The 18,889-nt window shown below is 42.9% G+C and overlaps 1 protein-coding gene across 1 annotated transcript in view; it reads right to left on the bottom strand.

The window, feature by feature from the left end:
- Nucleotides 1–3,008: 3,008 nt before the first annotated feature.
- The window catches only part of LOC139461818 (differentially expressed in FDCP 8 homolog A-like), a 34,715-nt gene continuing 18,834 nt past the window's right edge, over nucleotides 3,009–18,889 (bottom strand). The window contains exons 5-12 of the mRNA XM_071243298.1: nucleotides 18,380–18,524; nucleotides 17,423–17,487; nucleotides 15,942–16,041; nucleotides 14,435–14,562; nucleotides 9,215–9,328; nucleotides 7,143–7,364; nucleotides 5,947–6,056; nucleotides 3,009–3,131 (exon numbers count right to left, since the gene is read on the bottom strand). Of these exons, the coding sequence (XP_071099399.1) occupies nucleotides 3,065–3,131; nucleotides 5,947–6,056; nucleotides 7,143–7,364; nucleotides 9,215–9,328; nucleotides 14,435–14,562; nucleotides 15,942–16,041; nucleotides 17,423–17,487; nucleotides 18,380–18,524 (951 nt within the window). The 3' untranslated portion in view covers nucleotides 3,009–3,064. The remainder of the gene's footprint in view (nucleotides 3,132–5,946; nucleotides 6,057–7,142; nucleotides 7,365–9,214; nucleotides 9,329–14,434; nucleotides 14,563–15,941; nucleotides 16,042–17,422; nucleotides 17,488–18,379; nucleotides 18,525–18,889) is intronic.

Genomic DNA, 18,889 nt, shown 5'->3' with positions numbered 1-18,889 from the left:
GACAGGTTTAACGACATATTTTGCGTCATGCGTGCATGAGGGCTTGTACTAGTTACATACTGATGCTGATTTTTATAGTGCTAGCCCGGGGTGATCGGGTAGGCTAGTGGTTAAAGCGTTTGCTCGTCATGACGAAGACCCAGGTTCGATTCCCGACATGGGTACAATGTGTGAAGCCCATTTCTGGTCTCCACTGCCGTGATATTGCTGGAATATTGCTAAAAGCGGCGTAAAACCTCACTTACTGACTGACTGACTATAGTGCTAGCCCACTGAGATACAATGTCGCAGTTTAACATGAATACTCCACTGACATACAATATTCAGACTCCATGCCGACCAGTCCTGTTTTATCCCCTCAATGCTGAACAACAGGATGTGTAACAAGTACCATTTATTAACGTCTTTCGGTATGACGCGGGTGGTGATTGAACCATGACCTCCTGCTTTCCAGGGGGTGGTCGGGTAGCCTAGTGGTTAAAGCGTTGGCTCATCACGCCGAAGACCCAGGTTCGATTCCCGACATGGGTACAATTTGTGAAGCCCATTTCTGGTGTCCCCCGCAGTGATATTGCTGGAATATTGCTAAAAGCGGCGTAAAACCATACTCACTCACTCAATCTCCTTTTCTCCAGGGAGATGCTCCACCAGACCACGGAGGCGGTCCACTACACTCACACATTCGTCATTCATACTGCCATAACAAGACAAGAATTGTACGTAAATAGCATTCATTTAATATAACTTCACATATACACATTGGAATAAATATATTTACATTTTGTTCACCATACAGTCATGCATATCTAGAGCACTTTACAGACCTGTATATTTGTCATTGATATGTATGGACATGTGCTCTTATGAAGTACCTCACTGTGATACACCTTGCTACTGATAACTTGAGATAGGTCACACTAAGGACGGATACTATGCAGAATTAGAATTTTGAAGTTTTGTGGGGTCCCCATGCTCAATCAGGAGGAAATTGTTTTTCTAAATCTTTTTAATGTGTTCATTTCAGCAAAATAGATGTCTCCTGTTTAGAGTTCAAATCTCACTGAAAATGAAGTGGAGCTTTGTGATGATTATTTTTTTTAGCCTTATATGGCAATACAGTCATGCCCCGCTTATGCGGACTTCAGATATCCGGAAACCTCAGTTCCCGGATGATTTTCATTCAAAACAAAATAATTACTATATAAATTTACCAGTATATTCGGAAATTCATACACAAAACACTGAAATGCACACAAAATTGTCTCACTTATCCGAACAATACACTTCTGCTGGTGGTAATCCTTTAAATTCTTCAGAAGTCAATTAACCAAGTGACACTGAGTTACGTTTGAGACGAGCTTGTTTATTGTACATGTAATCCCCTTAGATAAATATGGCGTCTGTGGAGGTCAGAGGTCAAAGTTGTGTAAGTATGGCCTGTCAACCAGTGAAAACGAAAGCGACACGCAGTTACAGCACGCGAAAAAAGGGAAATTTGTCTGTTTAAAGAAAAACACCTGTCAGCAAGTTTAGAAACCATCAGTAAGCATTATGGCACTGAATTTGGACATACCATAGGAAAATCGACAATTGGTGACAGTTCAAACTTCCATGACAGACTTTTTGAAACGTGTATGAATAAAGATTGAGTGGATGTATCTGTTTGCTCTGTCATCTGTCATGAGTTGCATAATTGAAGGGAAGTCACTCTTCCAGTAAGAAGCTGGTTTCAGTTATACGGAAATTCGTTTATACAGACAAATTGTGAAAAGACGCAAGTGTCCGTATAAACGAGGCACGACTGTATATAGAAAGCAGTGCAACTTTATTCCACATTGTATCTAGAACAAGCAACAATGTGATGGCTACAATGCTTTTTGTTCAAACTTAATGTGAACGAAAATCTTATTGATGAAACATTAAGAAATTCATGTTTGTAAAACTAGAGAAAGAGTTTATACTGGACACAAAAGCAAACCCCAGTCCCTGATGAAGTAAATGCCCATCTTTCATGTTTCGATGAAACGTTGCCTTCGTCATATCTTCTAATCACATCATTTTCTTGACACAAAAATCAATTAACAGATTTTCCTCCAACTTTTTTTTTGATATTACCATGTCAGTCTTCCTGTTGCACATTACATGATGAGATAAAGGCTGACATGTTTTAAGAGTCGAGCAAGGATGAAAATATATCAATTAATATATCACGGTCTTACATATATGGTATATTTACAATTTGTAATGTAAGTGTAGTTTATCACATATATAGCTAACATTCTAACGCCCATTTTTGACCTGGAGTTCCCTGTCCTCGGACACCCTGTCTCTTCCTTCTGTTCACACAACATCTGATTCACAACAATGTTCACTCCGACAACTTCAGCATCCAACACTGGCCTGGGATCTTTGACTGGCCAATGGGCACTGGATGAGGCGAGTTGACCATCCACCTGTCTCTCACAGATGCCCTCAATAACGACTCAAAGGTCACTGGATGAGATCTGTTGACCTTCCGTCTGTCTCTCCGATGACATCATGGACATTGACCGGTCAGTGGACACTGTATGAGGTCAGTTGACCTTCCGTCTGTCTCTCCGCTGACATCGTGGACATTGACCGGTCAGTGGACACTGTATGAGGTCAGTTGACCTTCCGTCTGTCTCTCCGCTGACATCGTGGACATTGACCGGTCAGTGGACACTGGATGAGGTCAGTTGACCTTCCGTATGTCTCTCCTCTGACATCGTGGACACTGACCAGTCAGTGGACACTGGATTAGGTCAGTTGACCTTCCATCTGTCTCTCCGCTGACATTGTGGACACTGACGGATCAGTGGACACTGGATGAGATCTGTTGACCTTCTGTCTGTCTCTCCTCTGACATCGTGGACATTGACCGGTCAATGGACACTGGATGAGGTCAGCTCACCTTGTGTTCATCTCACTGTTGATTTCCTCAAAAAAAGACAGGTCAAAGGTCACTGGAGGAGGTCAGTTGACCTTCTGTCTGTCTCTCCGCTGACATCGTGGACATTGACCGGTCAATGGACACTGGATGAGTTCAGTTGACCTTCCGTCTGTCTCTCCTCTGACATCGTGGACACTGACCTCGTTTGTCAAAACAATGCCTGAAACAGAAACCTCCCCACTCAGTGTCTCTCAGTCACACTGTCTCATGAAACATCAACTCCTATATCTTAATTACTCTCACATAAATTACCATCTTCCTCAGGCAAGGGCGTTTACTAACTATAAAAGTCCAGACTGGAATTCCAGAGTTACATTTTGTCTGAAATAACGATTCTATGCTTAGTCCAATTTAAAATTGGGTAACGAACTAGATACCCGGTTAGTTAACATGGATTTCAACATCCTGATTTCAGTTGAATGCAGGATTTGCATAGCATGTGTACTGTCAAATGGACGTGGGCAAATATTTTGCAAATCTTTACGTGTTTTTAATCAAGGTGATCAAGACCCATTTTATAACAATATAGATTATCAATCAGATCATCTTGACTTTTACGCAAACGCAAGTGACGTGAGAGATGGAATCTAATGGTCAAAAGGAGGGACATAAAAGGGGCATAACTCATAATAGCCACTAGTGGAGCTATGGTTGAGCAATGAAATACCAGCCTAGTTCGGCATGGGTGGAAACTGGACTTTTACTGTCAGTTAACTCCCTTGCCTCGGGAAGATAACAAATTACTACAGTATCACAATACATGACCATGTCAATGGCATTACAATCCCTGTGTATGACAAGACATTTAGCTGTGTTTGACATGGCATCTACCTGTGTACGACATGACATTGACCTGTGCATGACATGCCATTTACCTGTGTATGACATTACAATCCCTGTGTACGACATGACATTTACCTGTGTATGACACTACAATCCCTGTGTATGACATGATATTGACCTGTGTATGACATTACAAACCCTGTGTATGACATTACAATCCCTGTGTATGACATACCATTTACCTGTGTATGACATTAGAATCCCTGTGTATGACAAGACATTTACCTGTGCATAACATGATATTTACCTGTGCATGACATTACAATCCCTGTGTATGACATTAAAATCCCTGTGTATGACATGACATTTACCTGTGTATGACATGATATTGACCTGTGTATGACATTACAAACCCTGTGTATGACATTACAATCCCTGTGTATGACATACCATTTACCTGTGTATGACATACCATTTACCTGTGTATGACATTAGAATCCCTGTGTATGACATGATATTTACCTGTGCATGACATGCTATTTACCTGTGTATGACATTACAATCCCTGTGTATGACATTAAAATCCCCGTGTATAACATTAAAATCCCTGTGTATGACATTACAATCCCTGTGTATGACATGACATTTACCTGTGCATGACATGATATTTACCTGTGTATGACATTACAATCCCTGTGTATGACATTAAAATCCCTGTGTATGACATTAAAATCCCTGTGTATGACATTAGAATCCCTGTGTATGACATAACATTTACCTGTGTATGACATTAGAATCCCTGTGTATGACATGCCATTTACCTGTGTATGACATTACAATCCCTGTGTATGACATGACATTGACCTGTGTATGACATTACAATCCCTGTGTATGACATAACATTTGCCTGTGTATGACATTAGAATTCCTATGTATGACATGACATTTACCTGTGCATGACATGACATTTACCTGTGTATGACATTACAATCCCTATGTATGAAGAATACATTACCTGACTATGACGCTAAAAACATACATTCATATGAAACTACAATCCATGTGTATGACACTAAACACATACCCGCGTATGACACTAAACACACACCTGCGTATGACACTAAACACATACCCGCATATGACACTAAACACATACCCGCATATGACACTAAACACATACCCGCGTATGACACTAAACACATACCCGCATATGACACTAAACACATACCCGCGGATGACACTTAACAGATACCCACGTATGACACTAAACACATACCTGCGTATGACACTAAACACATACCTGCGTATGACACTAAACACATACCTGTGTATGACAATAAACAAATACCTGTGTATGACACTAAACACATACCTGTGTATGACACTAAACAAATACCTGTGTATGACATTACAATCCATGTGTATGACATAACATTTGCCTGTGTATGACATTAGAATTCCTATGTATGACATGACATTTACCTGTGCATGACATGACATTTACCTGTGTATGACATTACAATCCCTATGTATGAAGAATACTTTACCTGACTATGATGCTAAAAACATACCTTCATATGAAACTACAATCCATGTGTATGACACTAAACACATACCCGCGTATGACACTAAACACACACCCGCGTATGACACTAAACACATACCCGCGTATGACACTAAACACATACCCGCATATGACACTAAACACATACCCGCGTATGACACTAAACACATACCCGCGTATGACACTAAACACATACCCGCGTATGACACTTAACAGATACCCGTGTATGACACTAAACACATACCTGCGTATGACACTAAACACATACCTGCGTATGACACTAAACACATACCTGTGTATGACAATAAACAAATACCTGTGTATGACACTAAACACATACCCGCGTATGACACTAAACACATACCTGTGTATGACAATAAACAAATACCTGTGTATGACACTAAACACATACCTGTGTATGACACTAAACAAATACCTGTGTATGACACTAAACACATACCCGCGTATGACACTAAACACATACCCGCGTATGACACTAAACACATACCCGCGTATGACACTAAACACATACCCGCGTATGACACTAAACACATACCTGCGTATGACACTAAAGAGATACCTGTGTATGACACTAAACACATACCTGTGTATGACACTAAACACATACCTGTGTATGACATTGGAGCACTGGGAACAGACCACGGCGATGTTATCGAATGGAAACAGCACCTCCTTTTCCTCGCACATCTCACAGAAGAAGCCTCGAGCCTGGCACAGCTGGGGAGACAACAAGACACTTTAACACAGGCTGAGCCAACAATGCAGAAACAGACTAACACTGATCATTTCATTTGATGGACAACGTTTGTAACTACTAAAATATTTGTCCCTCATGTTTCTTTGTAAAACACCAGAGATTTTTGTTTTCCTTTTTGCTCCTCACTGATGTGTAGGTTACAGTGTCAACTACTGTCATGGATCATATAGGGCAGGGGGAATCCAGGATTTCAGAAAAAGGGGGGTTCCACTTGGACCATTTGTAACTTCAGTGGGGCTGGGAGCCGCCACTGTAAGGGGGACACAGTCTTCATGTCTTGTGCCCATGCTGAGTGGACCTGCTCTAGTGCAAACAGCAGCATGTCTGTCTGTCTGTGTCTGTCTGTCTGTCTGTCCACAGGTCTTACCTCACAGTCTGTCTTGATGTGCTGTGCCCATGCCGAGTGGACCTGGGCTAGTTCCGACAGCAGCGTGTCTGTCTATCCACAGGCCTTACCTCACAGTCTGTCTTGATGTGCTGTGCCCATGCCGAGTGGACCTGGGCTAGTTCCAACAGCAGCGTGTCTGTCTGTCTGTCTGTCTGTCTGTCCACAGGTCTTACCTCACAGTCTGTCTTGATGTGCTGTGCCCATTCTGAGTGGACCTGGGCTAGTGCAAACAGCAGTGTGTCTGTCTGTCTGTCTGTCCACAGGTCTTACCTCACAGTCTGTCTTGATGTGCTGTGCCCATTCTGAGTGGACCTGCTCTAGTGCAAACAGCAGTGTGTCTGTCTGTCTGTCTGTCCACAGGTCTTACCTCACAGTCGGTCTTGATGTGCTGTGCCCATTCTGAGTGGACCTGCTCTAGTGCAAACAGCAGTGTGTCTGTCTGTCTGTCTGTCCACAGGTCTTACCTCACAGTCTGTCTTGATGTGCTGTGCCCATTCTGAGTGGACCTGCTCTAGTGCAAACAGCAGTGTGTCTGTCTGGATGTCTGTCCACAGGTCTTACCTCACAGTCTGTCTTGATGTGCTGTGCCCATTCTGAGTGGACCTGCTCTAGTGCAAACAGCAGTGTGTCTGTCTGTCTGTCTGTCCACAGGTCTTACCTCACAGTCTGTCTTGATGTGCTGTGCCCATGCAGAGTGGACCTGGGCTAGTTCCGACAGCAGCGTGTCTGTCTGGATGTCCATCAGGTCCTTCATGCTGTAGATGTCGGAGCTCTCCACGAAGTGCTGCCGAGTCTGCACTAGCAGCAACAGCTTGGACTTCATGGCACTGGGACACAGCAAGATGTACTTCTTCATCACCAGCATCTCCTCTCGCAGCTTCTGTAACAGCACAAACAGCATCTTCATGACAATCACAATAGTCATGTTAAATATTAAAAGTTACAAAAATATACCGAGATCTCGCGTGAGCGAGTCTCCTTTCAAGGCGGCGGCCAGTGAGTGATCGAATTCGATGTGGCCAGGGTAACATACTGGTAAGTAATGTTCTATGGAATAGTATGTGTGACGTAAGGGAGGTAGGTTGCTGGGGAAGGACAGTTAGAAATTAGTCTGGTTAAGAGTGCTGCTGTGTGCTCACAAATACATCTTGTTATCAAGTATATAACCAAATAAACAACCTCGGCTCAAGATAACATCGTTGTGTCATCTGGGCCATATTTCGATGGAACAGTCACAAGGCTCTGAAGCTCAACCAACGTCTATGGCTGCATGAAGGCAGTTTTATAATTTTACTGTTGGGATCATCTGAGTACATTCAATGATGTGGAAGTTATTATAGGAGGGAAATGACACAACTGAGCCTTCCTTAAATACCCAGTATAAATGTGAGTTTGTGTAGTTTGTTGCAAAGTTAGTTGGCAATAGGTAAAACTGATTCTATATATACTCACTGCCAAATGAAACGCAAACCATAGAAGTATATAGAGAAGTATGTATGTTAAGAAGAGATGTTTCCAATATGTACCACTAAATGACAAAACTAACAATCAGTCAAGTGTTACCACAGAGTGACTTTTTTCAAATTACGATATGTTGCACAAGATTTTCAAACTTTACACGAAATCCTGCACAACACAAATGGTGCATCTCGAGTCATGGATCTGTGACGTGACATGTGATGCGTTCATGAGGATAGGGGGGGCACGGGTGGCCCAGTCGTCTAAGGCGCCGCGATTCGCTGTGAAGAGTTGCATCCCTTACGCTCGCCAGAAACCTATGATTGTGGGTTCGAATCCCGGTTTGCCCCGATTATGTTTCTAGGTTTGTCAGCACCATACCCGTGCTCGTGGGTTTCACCGAAGTTGTAAACGTCTGAGACCTGCATCATTTCGGGCTTTCCTCCCACATTAAGCTGCAATATAACTGGAATACTGTTAAAAGCATCGTTAAACCCAACTCACTCACCCTAATGCTGTCTACAGGTTTACTTCAAGAATGTCCACCCCAAGTTCTATATCTCTTGAATATGAGTAATTGTTCAAACATTAACGAACATACATGGTATATGCGGGTTATTTTATCGGTGAGTATAAATCTTAAAAGTTTACCATGATCAATTATCATTACATCATTCAAAACTTCATTTGGAGTAAATGTTACATCTGACGAGGAAGGTGCAAATAAATCTTTAGATTATCATTCATTTTACATTCTTATTGGAAAAGGGCACTTAACAAGGTGAATATGTTTTTTTACAATTACAGCTACAAATCAGGTATTGCAGGAAGTATAAGAGTGATTGAATGAGTTGGTTTATTGGTTGGTCAGTCATAACACAGCTTGACAGCTTAATGTGAGAGCGGGGCGGTCGGGTAGCCTAGTGGTTAAAGCGTTCGCTCGTCACGCCGAAGACCCAGGTTCGATTACCAGCATGGGTACAATGTGTGAAGCCCATTTCTGGTGTCCCCCACCGTGATATTGCTGGAATATTGCTAAAAGCGACGTAAACCGCATTCACTCATTAATACTACATTAATATTAATGTGAGAGCAAAGTCCAAAGTAATGCAGATCACAGATATGGTTCTGACAAACCAAGGATCATAATCAGGGATTCAAACCCATAAGCCTTGGATCCTGGTACATCAAAGAGTTCATGGGGGATTAAACTGAATGACAGATTTACTGGCCGAAAGATGACACATGACTCATCAATGACGTCCCGCCTACCTTGATTTCACTGAGTTCCTCCACGAAGTTGAACAGCATGGGGTTGATGTCCTGGATGCGGATCGCAGCCTTGCTGGCCATCAGCTTCAGGTACTGCTTGGACGCCCGACACACCTGGAGTGTCCAAGGTAGTCACATTGTCAGGGGTGTACTCTCACATTGTCAGTGGTGTACTCTCCTACATTGTCAGTGGTGTACTCTCACACACATTGTCAGTGGTGTACTCACACACATTGTCAGCAGTGTACTCACACACATTGTCAGTGGTGTACTCTCCTACATTGTCAGTGGTGTACTCACACACATTGTCAGTGGTGTACTCTACTACATTGTCAGTGATGTACTCTCCTACATTGTCAGTGGTGTACTCTCCTACATTGTCAGCAGTGTACTCACACACATTGTCAGTGGTGTACTCTCCTACATTGTCAGTGGTGTACTCTCTACATTGTCAGTGGTGTACTCTCACACATTGTCAGTGGTGTACTCTCCTACATTGTCAGCACCGTACTCTCAACCATTGTCAGCAGTGTACTCACACACATTGTCAGTGGTGTACTCTCCTACATTGTCAGTGGTGTACTCTCACACATTGTCAGCACCGTACTCTCAACCATTGTCAGCAGTGTACTCGCACACATTGTCAGTGATGTACTCTCACACATTGTCAGTGGTGTACTCACCCATTTGTCAGTGGTGTACTCACACATTATCAGTGGTGTACTCACACATATTGTCAGTGATATACTCTCACACATTGTCAGTGGTGTACTCTCACATATTGTCATTGGTGTATTGACACACGTAAGTGATGTACTCTCACACATTGTCAGCACCGTACTCTCAACCATTCTTAGTGGTGTATCCACTAACATTGTAAGTGATGTGCTCTCACACATTGTCAGTGGTGTACTCTCACACATTGTCAGTGGTGTACTCACACACATTGTCAGTGATGTACTCTCACACATTGTCAGTGGTGTACTCACGCATTTGTCAGTGGTGTACTCACACATTTTCAGTGGTGTACTCACACAAATTGTCAGTGACGTACTCTCAAACATTGTCAGTGATGTACTCTCACACATTGTCAGTGATGTACTCACACACATTGTCAGCATCGTACTCTCAACCATTGTCAGTAGTGTACTCACACACATTGTCAGCATCGTACTCTCAACCATTGTCAGTAGTGTACTCACACATTTGTCAGTGGTGTACTCACACACATTGTCAGTGATGTACTCTCAACCATTGTCAGCAGTGTCTTCTCACACATTGTCAGCATTGTACTCTCACACATTGTCAGTGGTGTACTCACACACATTGTCAGTGATGTACTCTGAACCATTGTCAGCAGTGTCTTCTCACACATTGTCAGCAGTGTACTCTCACACATTGTCAGTGATGTACTCTCACACATTGTAAGTGATGTACTCTCACACATTGTCAGTGGTGTACTCTCACACATTGTCAGAGGTGTATTCTCACATTTTGTCAGTGGTGTACTCATACATTTGTCAGTGGTGTACTCACACATTGTCAGTGGTGTACTCACACATTGTCAGTAGTGTACTCTCACATTGTCAGCAGTGTACTCACACACATTGTCAGTGGTGTACTCACACACATTGTCAGTGATGTACTCTGAACCATTGTCAGCAGTGTCTTCTCACACATTGTCAGCAGTGTACTCTCACACATCGTCAGTGATGTACTCTCACACATTGTAAGTGATGTACTCTCACACATTGTCAGTGGTGTACTCTCACACATTGTCAGAGGTGTATTCTCACATTTTGTCAGTGGTGTACTCATTCATTTGTCAGTGGTGTACTAACACATTGTCAGTGGTGTACTCACACATTGTCAGTGGTGTACTCTCACATTGTCAGCAGTGTACTCACACATTGTCAGTGGTGTACTCTCACACCTTCAGCAGTGTACTCACACACATTGTCAGTGGTGTACTCTCACATTTTGTCAGTGGTGTACTCATACATTTGTCAGTGGTGTACTCACACATTGTCAGTGGTGTACTCACACATTGTCAGTGGTGTACTCTCACATTGTCAGTGGTGTACTCTCAACCATTGTCAGTGGTGTACTCGCACATTGTCAGTGGTGTACTCTCACACATTGTCAGTGGTGTACTCACACATTTGTCAGTGGTGTACTCACACATTGTCAGTGGTGTACTCACACATTGTCAGTGGTGTACTCTCACTTTGTCAGTGGTGTACTCTCAACCATTGTCAGTGGTGTACTCGCACATTGTCAGTGGTGTACTCATACATTGTAAGTGGAGGACTCACACACATTGTCAGCAGTGTATTCTCACACACATTGTCAGCAGTGTACTCTCACACATTGTCAGCAGTGTATTCTCACACACATTGTCAGCAGTGTACTCTCACACATTGTCAGTGGTGTATTCTCACACATTGTCAGTGGTGTATTCTCACACACATTGTCAGCAGTATACTCTCACACATTGTCAGTGGTGTATTCTCACACACATTGTCAGCAGTATACTCTCACACATTGTCAGTGGTGTATTCTCACACATTGTCAGTGGTGTATTCTCACACATTGTCAGTGGTGTATTCTCACACTTTGTCAGTGGTGTAATCTCACACACATTGTCAGTGGTGTATTCTCACACATTGTGGTGGTGTATTCTCACACACATTGTCAGCAGTATACTCTCACACATTGTCAGTGGTGTATTCTCACACACATTGTCAACAGTGTACTCTCACACATTGTCAGTGGTGTATTCTCACACATTGTCAGTGGTGTATTCTCACACACATTGTCAGCAGTATACTCTCACACATTGTCAGTGGTGTATTCTCACACACATTGTCAGCAGTATACTCTCACACATTGTCAGTGGTGTATTCTCACACATTGTCAGTGGTGTATTCTCACACATTGTCAGTGGTGTATTCTCACACATTGTCAGTGGTGTATTCTCACACTTTGTCAGTGGTGTATTCTCACACACATTGTCAGTGGTGTATTCTCACACATTGTGGTGGTGTATTCTCACACACATTGTCAGCAGTATACTCTCACACATTGTCAGTGGTGTATTCTCACACACATTGTCAGCAGTATACTCTCACACATTGTCAGTGGTGTATTCTCACACACATTGTCAGCAGTATACTCTCACACATTGTCAGTGGTGTATTCTCACACATTGTCAGCAGTGTATTCTCACACTTTGTCAGCAGTGTATTCTCACACACATTGTCAGCAGTGTACTCTCACACATTGTCAGCAGTGTATTCTCACACATTGTCAGTGGTGTACTCTCACACATTGTCAGTGGTGTATTCTCACACTTTGTCAGCAGTGTATTCACACACACATTGTCAGCAGTGTACTCTCACACATTGTCAGCAGTTTATTCTCACACACATTGTCAGCAGTGTACTCTCACACATTGTCAGCAGTGTACTCTCACACATTGTCAGCAGTGTATTCCCACACACATTGTCAGCAGTTTATTCTCTCACACATTGTCAGCAGTGTATTCTCACACACATTGTCAGCAGTGTATTCTCATACATTGTCAGCAGTGTATTCTCACACACATTGTCAGCAGTGTACTCTCACACATTGTCAGCAGTTTATTCTCACACACATTGTCAGCAGTGTACTCTCACACATTGTCAGCAGTGTACTCTCACACATTGTCAGCAGTGTATTCTCACACACATTGTCAGCAGTATATTCTCTCACACATTGTCAGCAGTATATTCTCACACACATTGTCAGCAGTGTATTCTCACACACATTGTCAGCAGTGTATTCTCACACACATTGTCAGCAGTGTACTCTCACACATTGTCAGCAGTATATTCTCACACACAATGTCAGCAGTGTATTCTCTCACACATTGTCAGCAGTGTATTCTCATACATTGTCAGTAGTGTACTCTCAAACATTGTCAGCAGCGTATTCTCACACACATTGTCAGCAGTGTATTCTCACACACATTGTCAGCAGTAAATTCTCACACACAATGTCAGCAGTGTATTCTCTCACACATTGTCAGAAGTGTATTCTCATACATTGTCAGCAGTGTACTCTCACACATTGTCAGCAGCGTATTCTCACACACTTTGTCAGCAGTGTATTCTCACACACATTGTCAGCAGTGTACTCACACACATTGTCAGCAGTGTATTCTCACACATTGTCAGCAGTGTATTCTCACACACATTGTCAGCAGTGTACTCTCACACATTGTCAGCAGTGTACTCACACATTGTCAGTGGTGTACACTCACACATTGTCAGCAGTGTACTCACACACATTGTCAGTGATGTACTCTCACACATTGTCAGTGATGTACTCTCCTACATTGTCAGTGGTGTACTCTCCTACATTGTCAGCAGTGTACTCACACACATTGTCAGTGATGTACTCTCACACATTGTCAGTGATGTACTCTCACACATTGTCAGCAGTGTACTCTCACACATTGTCAGCAGTGTACTCTCAGCCAATCTGACCACTGTTCTGTTGAGACACAAGGGGCACGATGTTCCTACCCTAGCCCAGAAATCCCAACAAAGGAAAATAATACTGTGGCCAAAAGTCTAGGACTATTACTCTGTGCTGTATGGGAACAGTGACGCTCATGTTACAGAGCACCAATTGTCTTGTTATTAATATTGACAATAGGTAGCAGTTCTGATTGTCTGACAAGCATTGGATACTGGGGACTCTGTTCTGCCTACAATTCTCACCTGGCCAAACATTAAGATTACCATGTGTATTGTCTGGTAAACTAAGCCAGAAGCAGTATATTTGCAATCTATAGTTGGTCTGTTAATGCCAACTATGAAATTCTCCACAGGACTTAGGTCACACTTTCATAATTTTATGTTTCACAGATTTTTTTCCAGCTTTGTCACACAAAGTAGGGCAAAACAAATGTATAAAAAAAACGTCAATTATTTATTTATTTTTAAGAAAATCATTCTGCAGTGAATTTGCTTGTGGCGTCTTGAATCACGAATAGTGATGTAGACATGGAATTTATATATAACATTTTATATATAAGAGGGTCTATATTATGAGCAGGGGACATAATAAAAATAAATATTTTTATGTTTAATTTATTTCTTATACTGGCAGCTTTTCAGTAGGGGCGGCGAGCCCGTGAAATGAAAAGAAATAATAAAAAATGGGTGGCCTTACCTTACGAGGCAGGAAGTCCCAGTTGTGAAGCACCCGGCCTGGTATAGTCATCTGGTCGTTCCAGTGACACAGCTCGCAGTAGTAGTTGCCGCTGTAATCACAAAGCCGAGGCTCCGCAGCCCCTGACTCTGAAACACAAACTCAGAAGTTACCTAAAACAGCACAGTGAGTGAGTGAGTATGGTTTTACGCCGCTTTTGGCAATATTCCAGCAAAATCATGGCGGGGGACACCAGAAATGGGCTTCACACATTGTACCCATGTCAGGAATCGAACCCGGGTCTTCGGCGTGACGAGCGAACGCTCTAACCACTAGGCTTCCCGACCTCCCCCAAAACGGCACAGAAAGTAAGGATAAAATATATTGATGAATAACTTCTTTGTTACGATTGGGAGCAACGTTTTGGTGTAGGTTCTAACACCGTTATCAAGCAACGATGTACAGTATGGTTGACAGGCATATAATCAGGTATGAGGCAGTGTTTATACAGTTGAGTAGATTTGGATGTAGTTACACTGGAGGGGAGACGCCTGTTATGTTCACAAACAGGGTGATATAAGGTAAACATCATAACAAGTGAAGCCAGTAGTACTTTTTTTCACATGGAACCAGTCACCGTCAAGGCTCCCGTGCACGTGATCGCGAGAACTACGTGTTGACATACAATCGTCAAACTACAACAAATATGACTTTTAACGAGTCAAAGTATGGCATTTATGATGTATGTATCCATTCTCTGTCAACTAAAGTTTGTATCAAGGCATCAATAGCGGTAATCTGACCGTGGTTGCTGTTAATGACGGTGAGTTGTGCGATCTTCCGATCACTTCACACACGATTTCGCTAAAATTTATTAAAACAATATTAAAAGGAATTTTGAATAAAATTAATGAAATAAGTTACAAACATACGTGAAGATATACAAAGAACACTTTAAAAAAAAAAGTGTAATTACATGATTAATTTGCATACTTGCGTACGGATTTGTTGACATGGTATTTCCGGTGTTACATGCTCACGGTAATGTCCATGCGTTGGGAGTAAAAAAACATCAAAACTCATTATGCCGTGTAGAATGCGCACCCCCTTCTACACAGCTGTGTTTTGGGGAAAAAATGTGCACACAATATGCAAGAAAATACCCTATAAACAAAAGGGAAATATACTCGTCAGCCTTATTCTTGCTTGATAACCGAGTAATTCTTGCTTGATAACCGAGTAAGAACCTGCACCAAAACATCCCTCCTAATTGTAATAAATAAGTTGTTCATCCAGATATCTTATCCTTACTTAGTACTCCAACTTCTAAATTCAACTCAACCCAACACACTGCACCTAAGATTAAAAGATTGAATCCCCCCCACCCACCCCCACCCCACCCCCCCCCCCCCCCCCACCAAATAATTATTACCCAATGTGAACAACAACATGTGAGTAAATACTCCAAACATAATCTGGAGCCTTGCTGTAAGACAACATGTCACTGGAGCACCAATGCAAATCTTACTGAATGACAAGGAAGACTTGCACTCGGCACATCGGTAGTTCTGTGAGGCCAGGCCCTTCTGGGGACAGATGGACAGACAGTAGGACGGGTTCTCCAGCACCTGCAACAACATACACTCTTTTTCAAAATTCATTAAAACAACAGGAAAGTCCTGAAATAAAGCAAAACCTTTTTTCACCAGGTCTCAAACTTGTTCACACCCAAGACACATAAAACAAGGAAATATAACAGATATATTAAGATTAACAATCTTGAAACTGATATCATATGTTTATAACATTTCATGTCCTGATAACACTAATAAAAAAGTTACTTCCTGTGTAGATTCCATCAAACCCATAATACAAACTTGTAATTATCTATGACATGTACACTGTCAGGGATCCACAAGGTCACAACGCAATCAGCCAGGTCACACATCCTAACCACCATATCCTTCACTGCTATCTTACTATAGGGATGGACCGCCTCCACGGTCTAGTGGCAGAGCGTCCGCCCGGAGAGTGGAAGGTCCGGGCTTAGATCCCTGGCCGCGTCATACCAAAAAGCGTTAAAAGATGGTACTTGTTGTTACCCTGTCTGGGGCTCGACATTAAGGGGCTAAAACAAGGACTGGTTGGCTCGGAGTCAGTATACTGTGTCTGAGTGGGGTATTCATGTTAAACTGCAGCATGGTATCTCAGTGAGCTAGCACTATAAATCGTCATTAGTCCGGACTAGTACAAGCAGCCACACACACACATACACACCTACACACACACGTGCATGCACGTCGCTATATAAGTGCAATAATCTTGGACGTGACATTAAACCCAATTTCACCTCACCTACTATAGGGATGGGGTAGGTGTGAAACGATACAGGGTGCAGTGTATGGCCTCATGAAGACTCACAATGCACCGGTGCACTATGTATCGGTTGACCCCTAGCATGGGGAGCCATTGTGTTACGAGGTGAGGTGAAACACATGCCCCTCTCAGAGTGAGTGAGTGAGTGAGTTGGGTTTAATGCCGCTTTTAACACTATTCCAGTTATATCACAGTGTGTCAGCTTAATGTGGGAAGAAAGTCCGAAGTGATGCAGATCTCAGACGTTTACCACTTCGGTGAAACCCATGAGCACGGGTATGGTGCTGACAAACCTAGAAACATAATCGGGGCGAACTGGGATTCGAACCCACAATCATAGGTTTACTTTGCACAGCAAATTGTGGGGCCTTAGACAACTGGGCCACCCGTGCCCCACTCAGATACTGAATCCAATCTTACCAGTTCTTGTTTTTTCCCTTAATGCCAAGCGCCAGACAGGGTAACAACAAGTACCATACGTTTAACATTTTGGGTATGTGTACATGGTCGAACCATTGATCTCTGTACAGACGGTCTATCCACTATACCCCGGACAGCACCCTGGTACACGGATATCCCCAGGGGGAAGACAATAGAGGTACTTCCTGTATGTTACAGCAACAGCCGACTCACCCGCTGTTTTGCACATGTCCTTGTGATGAGGATGAGGCACTTGGCATGGCAGCTGTAGCCGCAGTCTGGAAAGAAAGGTACACTTCATCAAACTCACATCATGACTTATTTCAAGAGTAGGACTTTCTTTTTTGGATTTCCATTCACCCTTCTTCACTCACCATCTTCCTGAGGCAAGGGAGTTAACTGACTATAAAAGTTTCCACTCTTGCCGCACTAGGCTGGAATTATGGAGTTTTTAGCTAGACTAACGAGTCTACGCATAGTCCAATCTAAATTGTGTAACAACATGGCTATCCGGTTTGTAAACTGCCGTGAAGATTTCAGTCGATTGCAGAATTTGTAAAGCATGTGTAACGCCAACTCGGCGTCAACAGATATATTCCAAATCTTTTCATGTGCGTCAAGGTGCTCACCTGATTTGATGCACTTCACAAAGTCAGACCAATTTTTACAGATATAGATTTTGATTATTGATCAGATCGTATTGACTGGGCTCCGCCATTTTGTTTGAAGCAATTGCAAGTGATATGAGTGGTGGAATCTGATTGGTCAATAGGAGGGACATAGAAGGGTCATTATTCGTAATAGCCACTGGTGGCACTACCATCAAGCCTTTTACAATCAGTTAACTCCCTTGTCATGCGAAAATGCCACTCCTCTGAAACGGAGTTGTAATTCTTAATCTGAAAGTCAAAGAGTTGTGATGCATAAGTTGCATTTTAGCTTATTAAAATCATCTCATTAAAATCATCTCACCGCTAAACAAAGATCGGAGGACATCCCATTACAGGTCACATCAGGACAATATATCAGTCTTTTTCGGCTATATCAGCTATCACCAAAAAAACTGGTCACTCAGTCAAATACCACCACACCTAAAACCTACTCCCATATATATTCTCCAAGAATCCTGTCAATTAAGGATCACCTGCTATAGCCCTCCTCCAGCCTTACCTATACATTTATACCATGCCTGGACCATTCCCCAGATGACGGCGTTACACTTCTCACAGTAGTGTTTGGAGCTCCGACTCGTCTTCTCTCGGAACTTGTGTCCGACCACAACCTTCACATCCGGGGAGACAGGCTCTGAACCCTCCTGGAAAACAAACCAAGGGACAGAGTGAGTGGGTGAGTGAGTGAGTGAGTGGGTGGGTGGGTGGGTGGGTGGGTGAGTGAGTGAGTGAGTGAGTGGGTGGGTGGGTGGGTGGGTGGGTGGGTGGATGGGTGGGTGAGTGAGTGAGTGAGTGAGTGAGTGGGTGGGTGAGTGAGTGAGTGAGTGAGTGAGTGAGTGGGTGGGTGGGTGGGTGAGTGAGTGAGTGAGTGAGTGGGTTTGTGGGTGAGTGAGTGAGTGAGTGAGTGAGTGAGTGAGTGAGCCGCTTTTAGCAATATTCCAGCAATATCCCACGGGGGACACCAGAAATGCGCTCCACACATTGTACTCATGTCGAGAATTGCAACTGG

The sequence above is a fragment of the Haliotis cracherodii genome, unplaced genomic scaffold (genome assembly GCF_022045235.1).
Source record: "Haliotis cracherodii isolate W230 unplaced genomic scaffold, xgHalCrac1.p SCAF_15, whole genome shotgun sequence".
Lineage (NCBI taxonomy): Eukaryota > Metazoa > Mollusca > Gastropoda > Lepetellida > Haliotidae > Haliotis > Haliotis cracherodii.
This window is presented reverse-complemented; position numbering and strand designations above follow the sequence as displayed.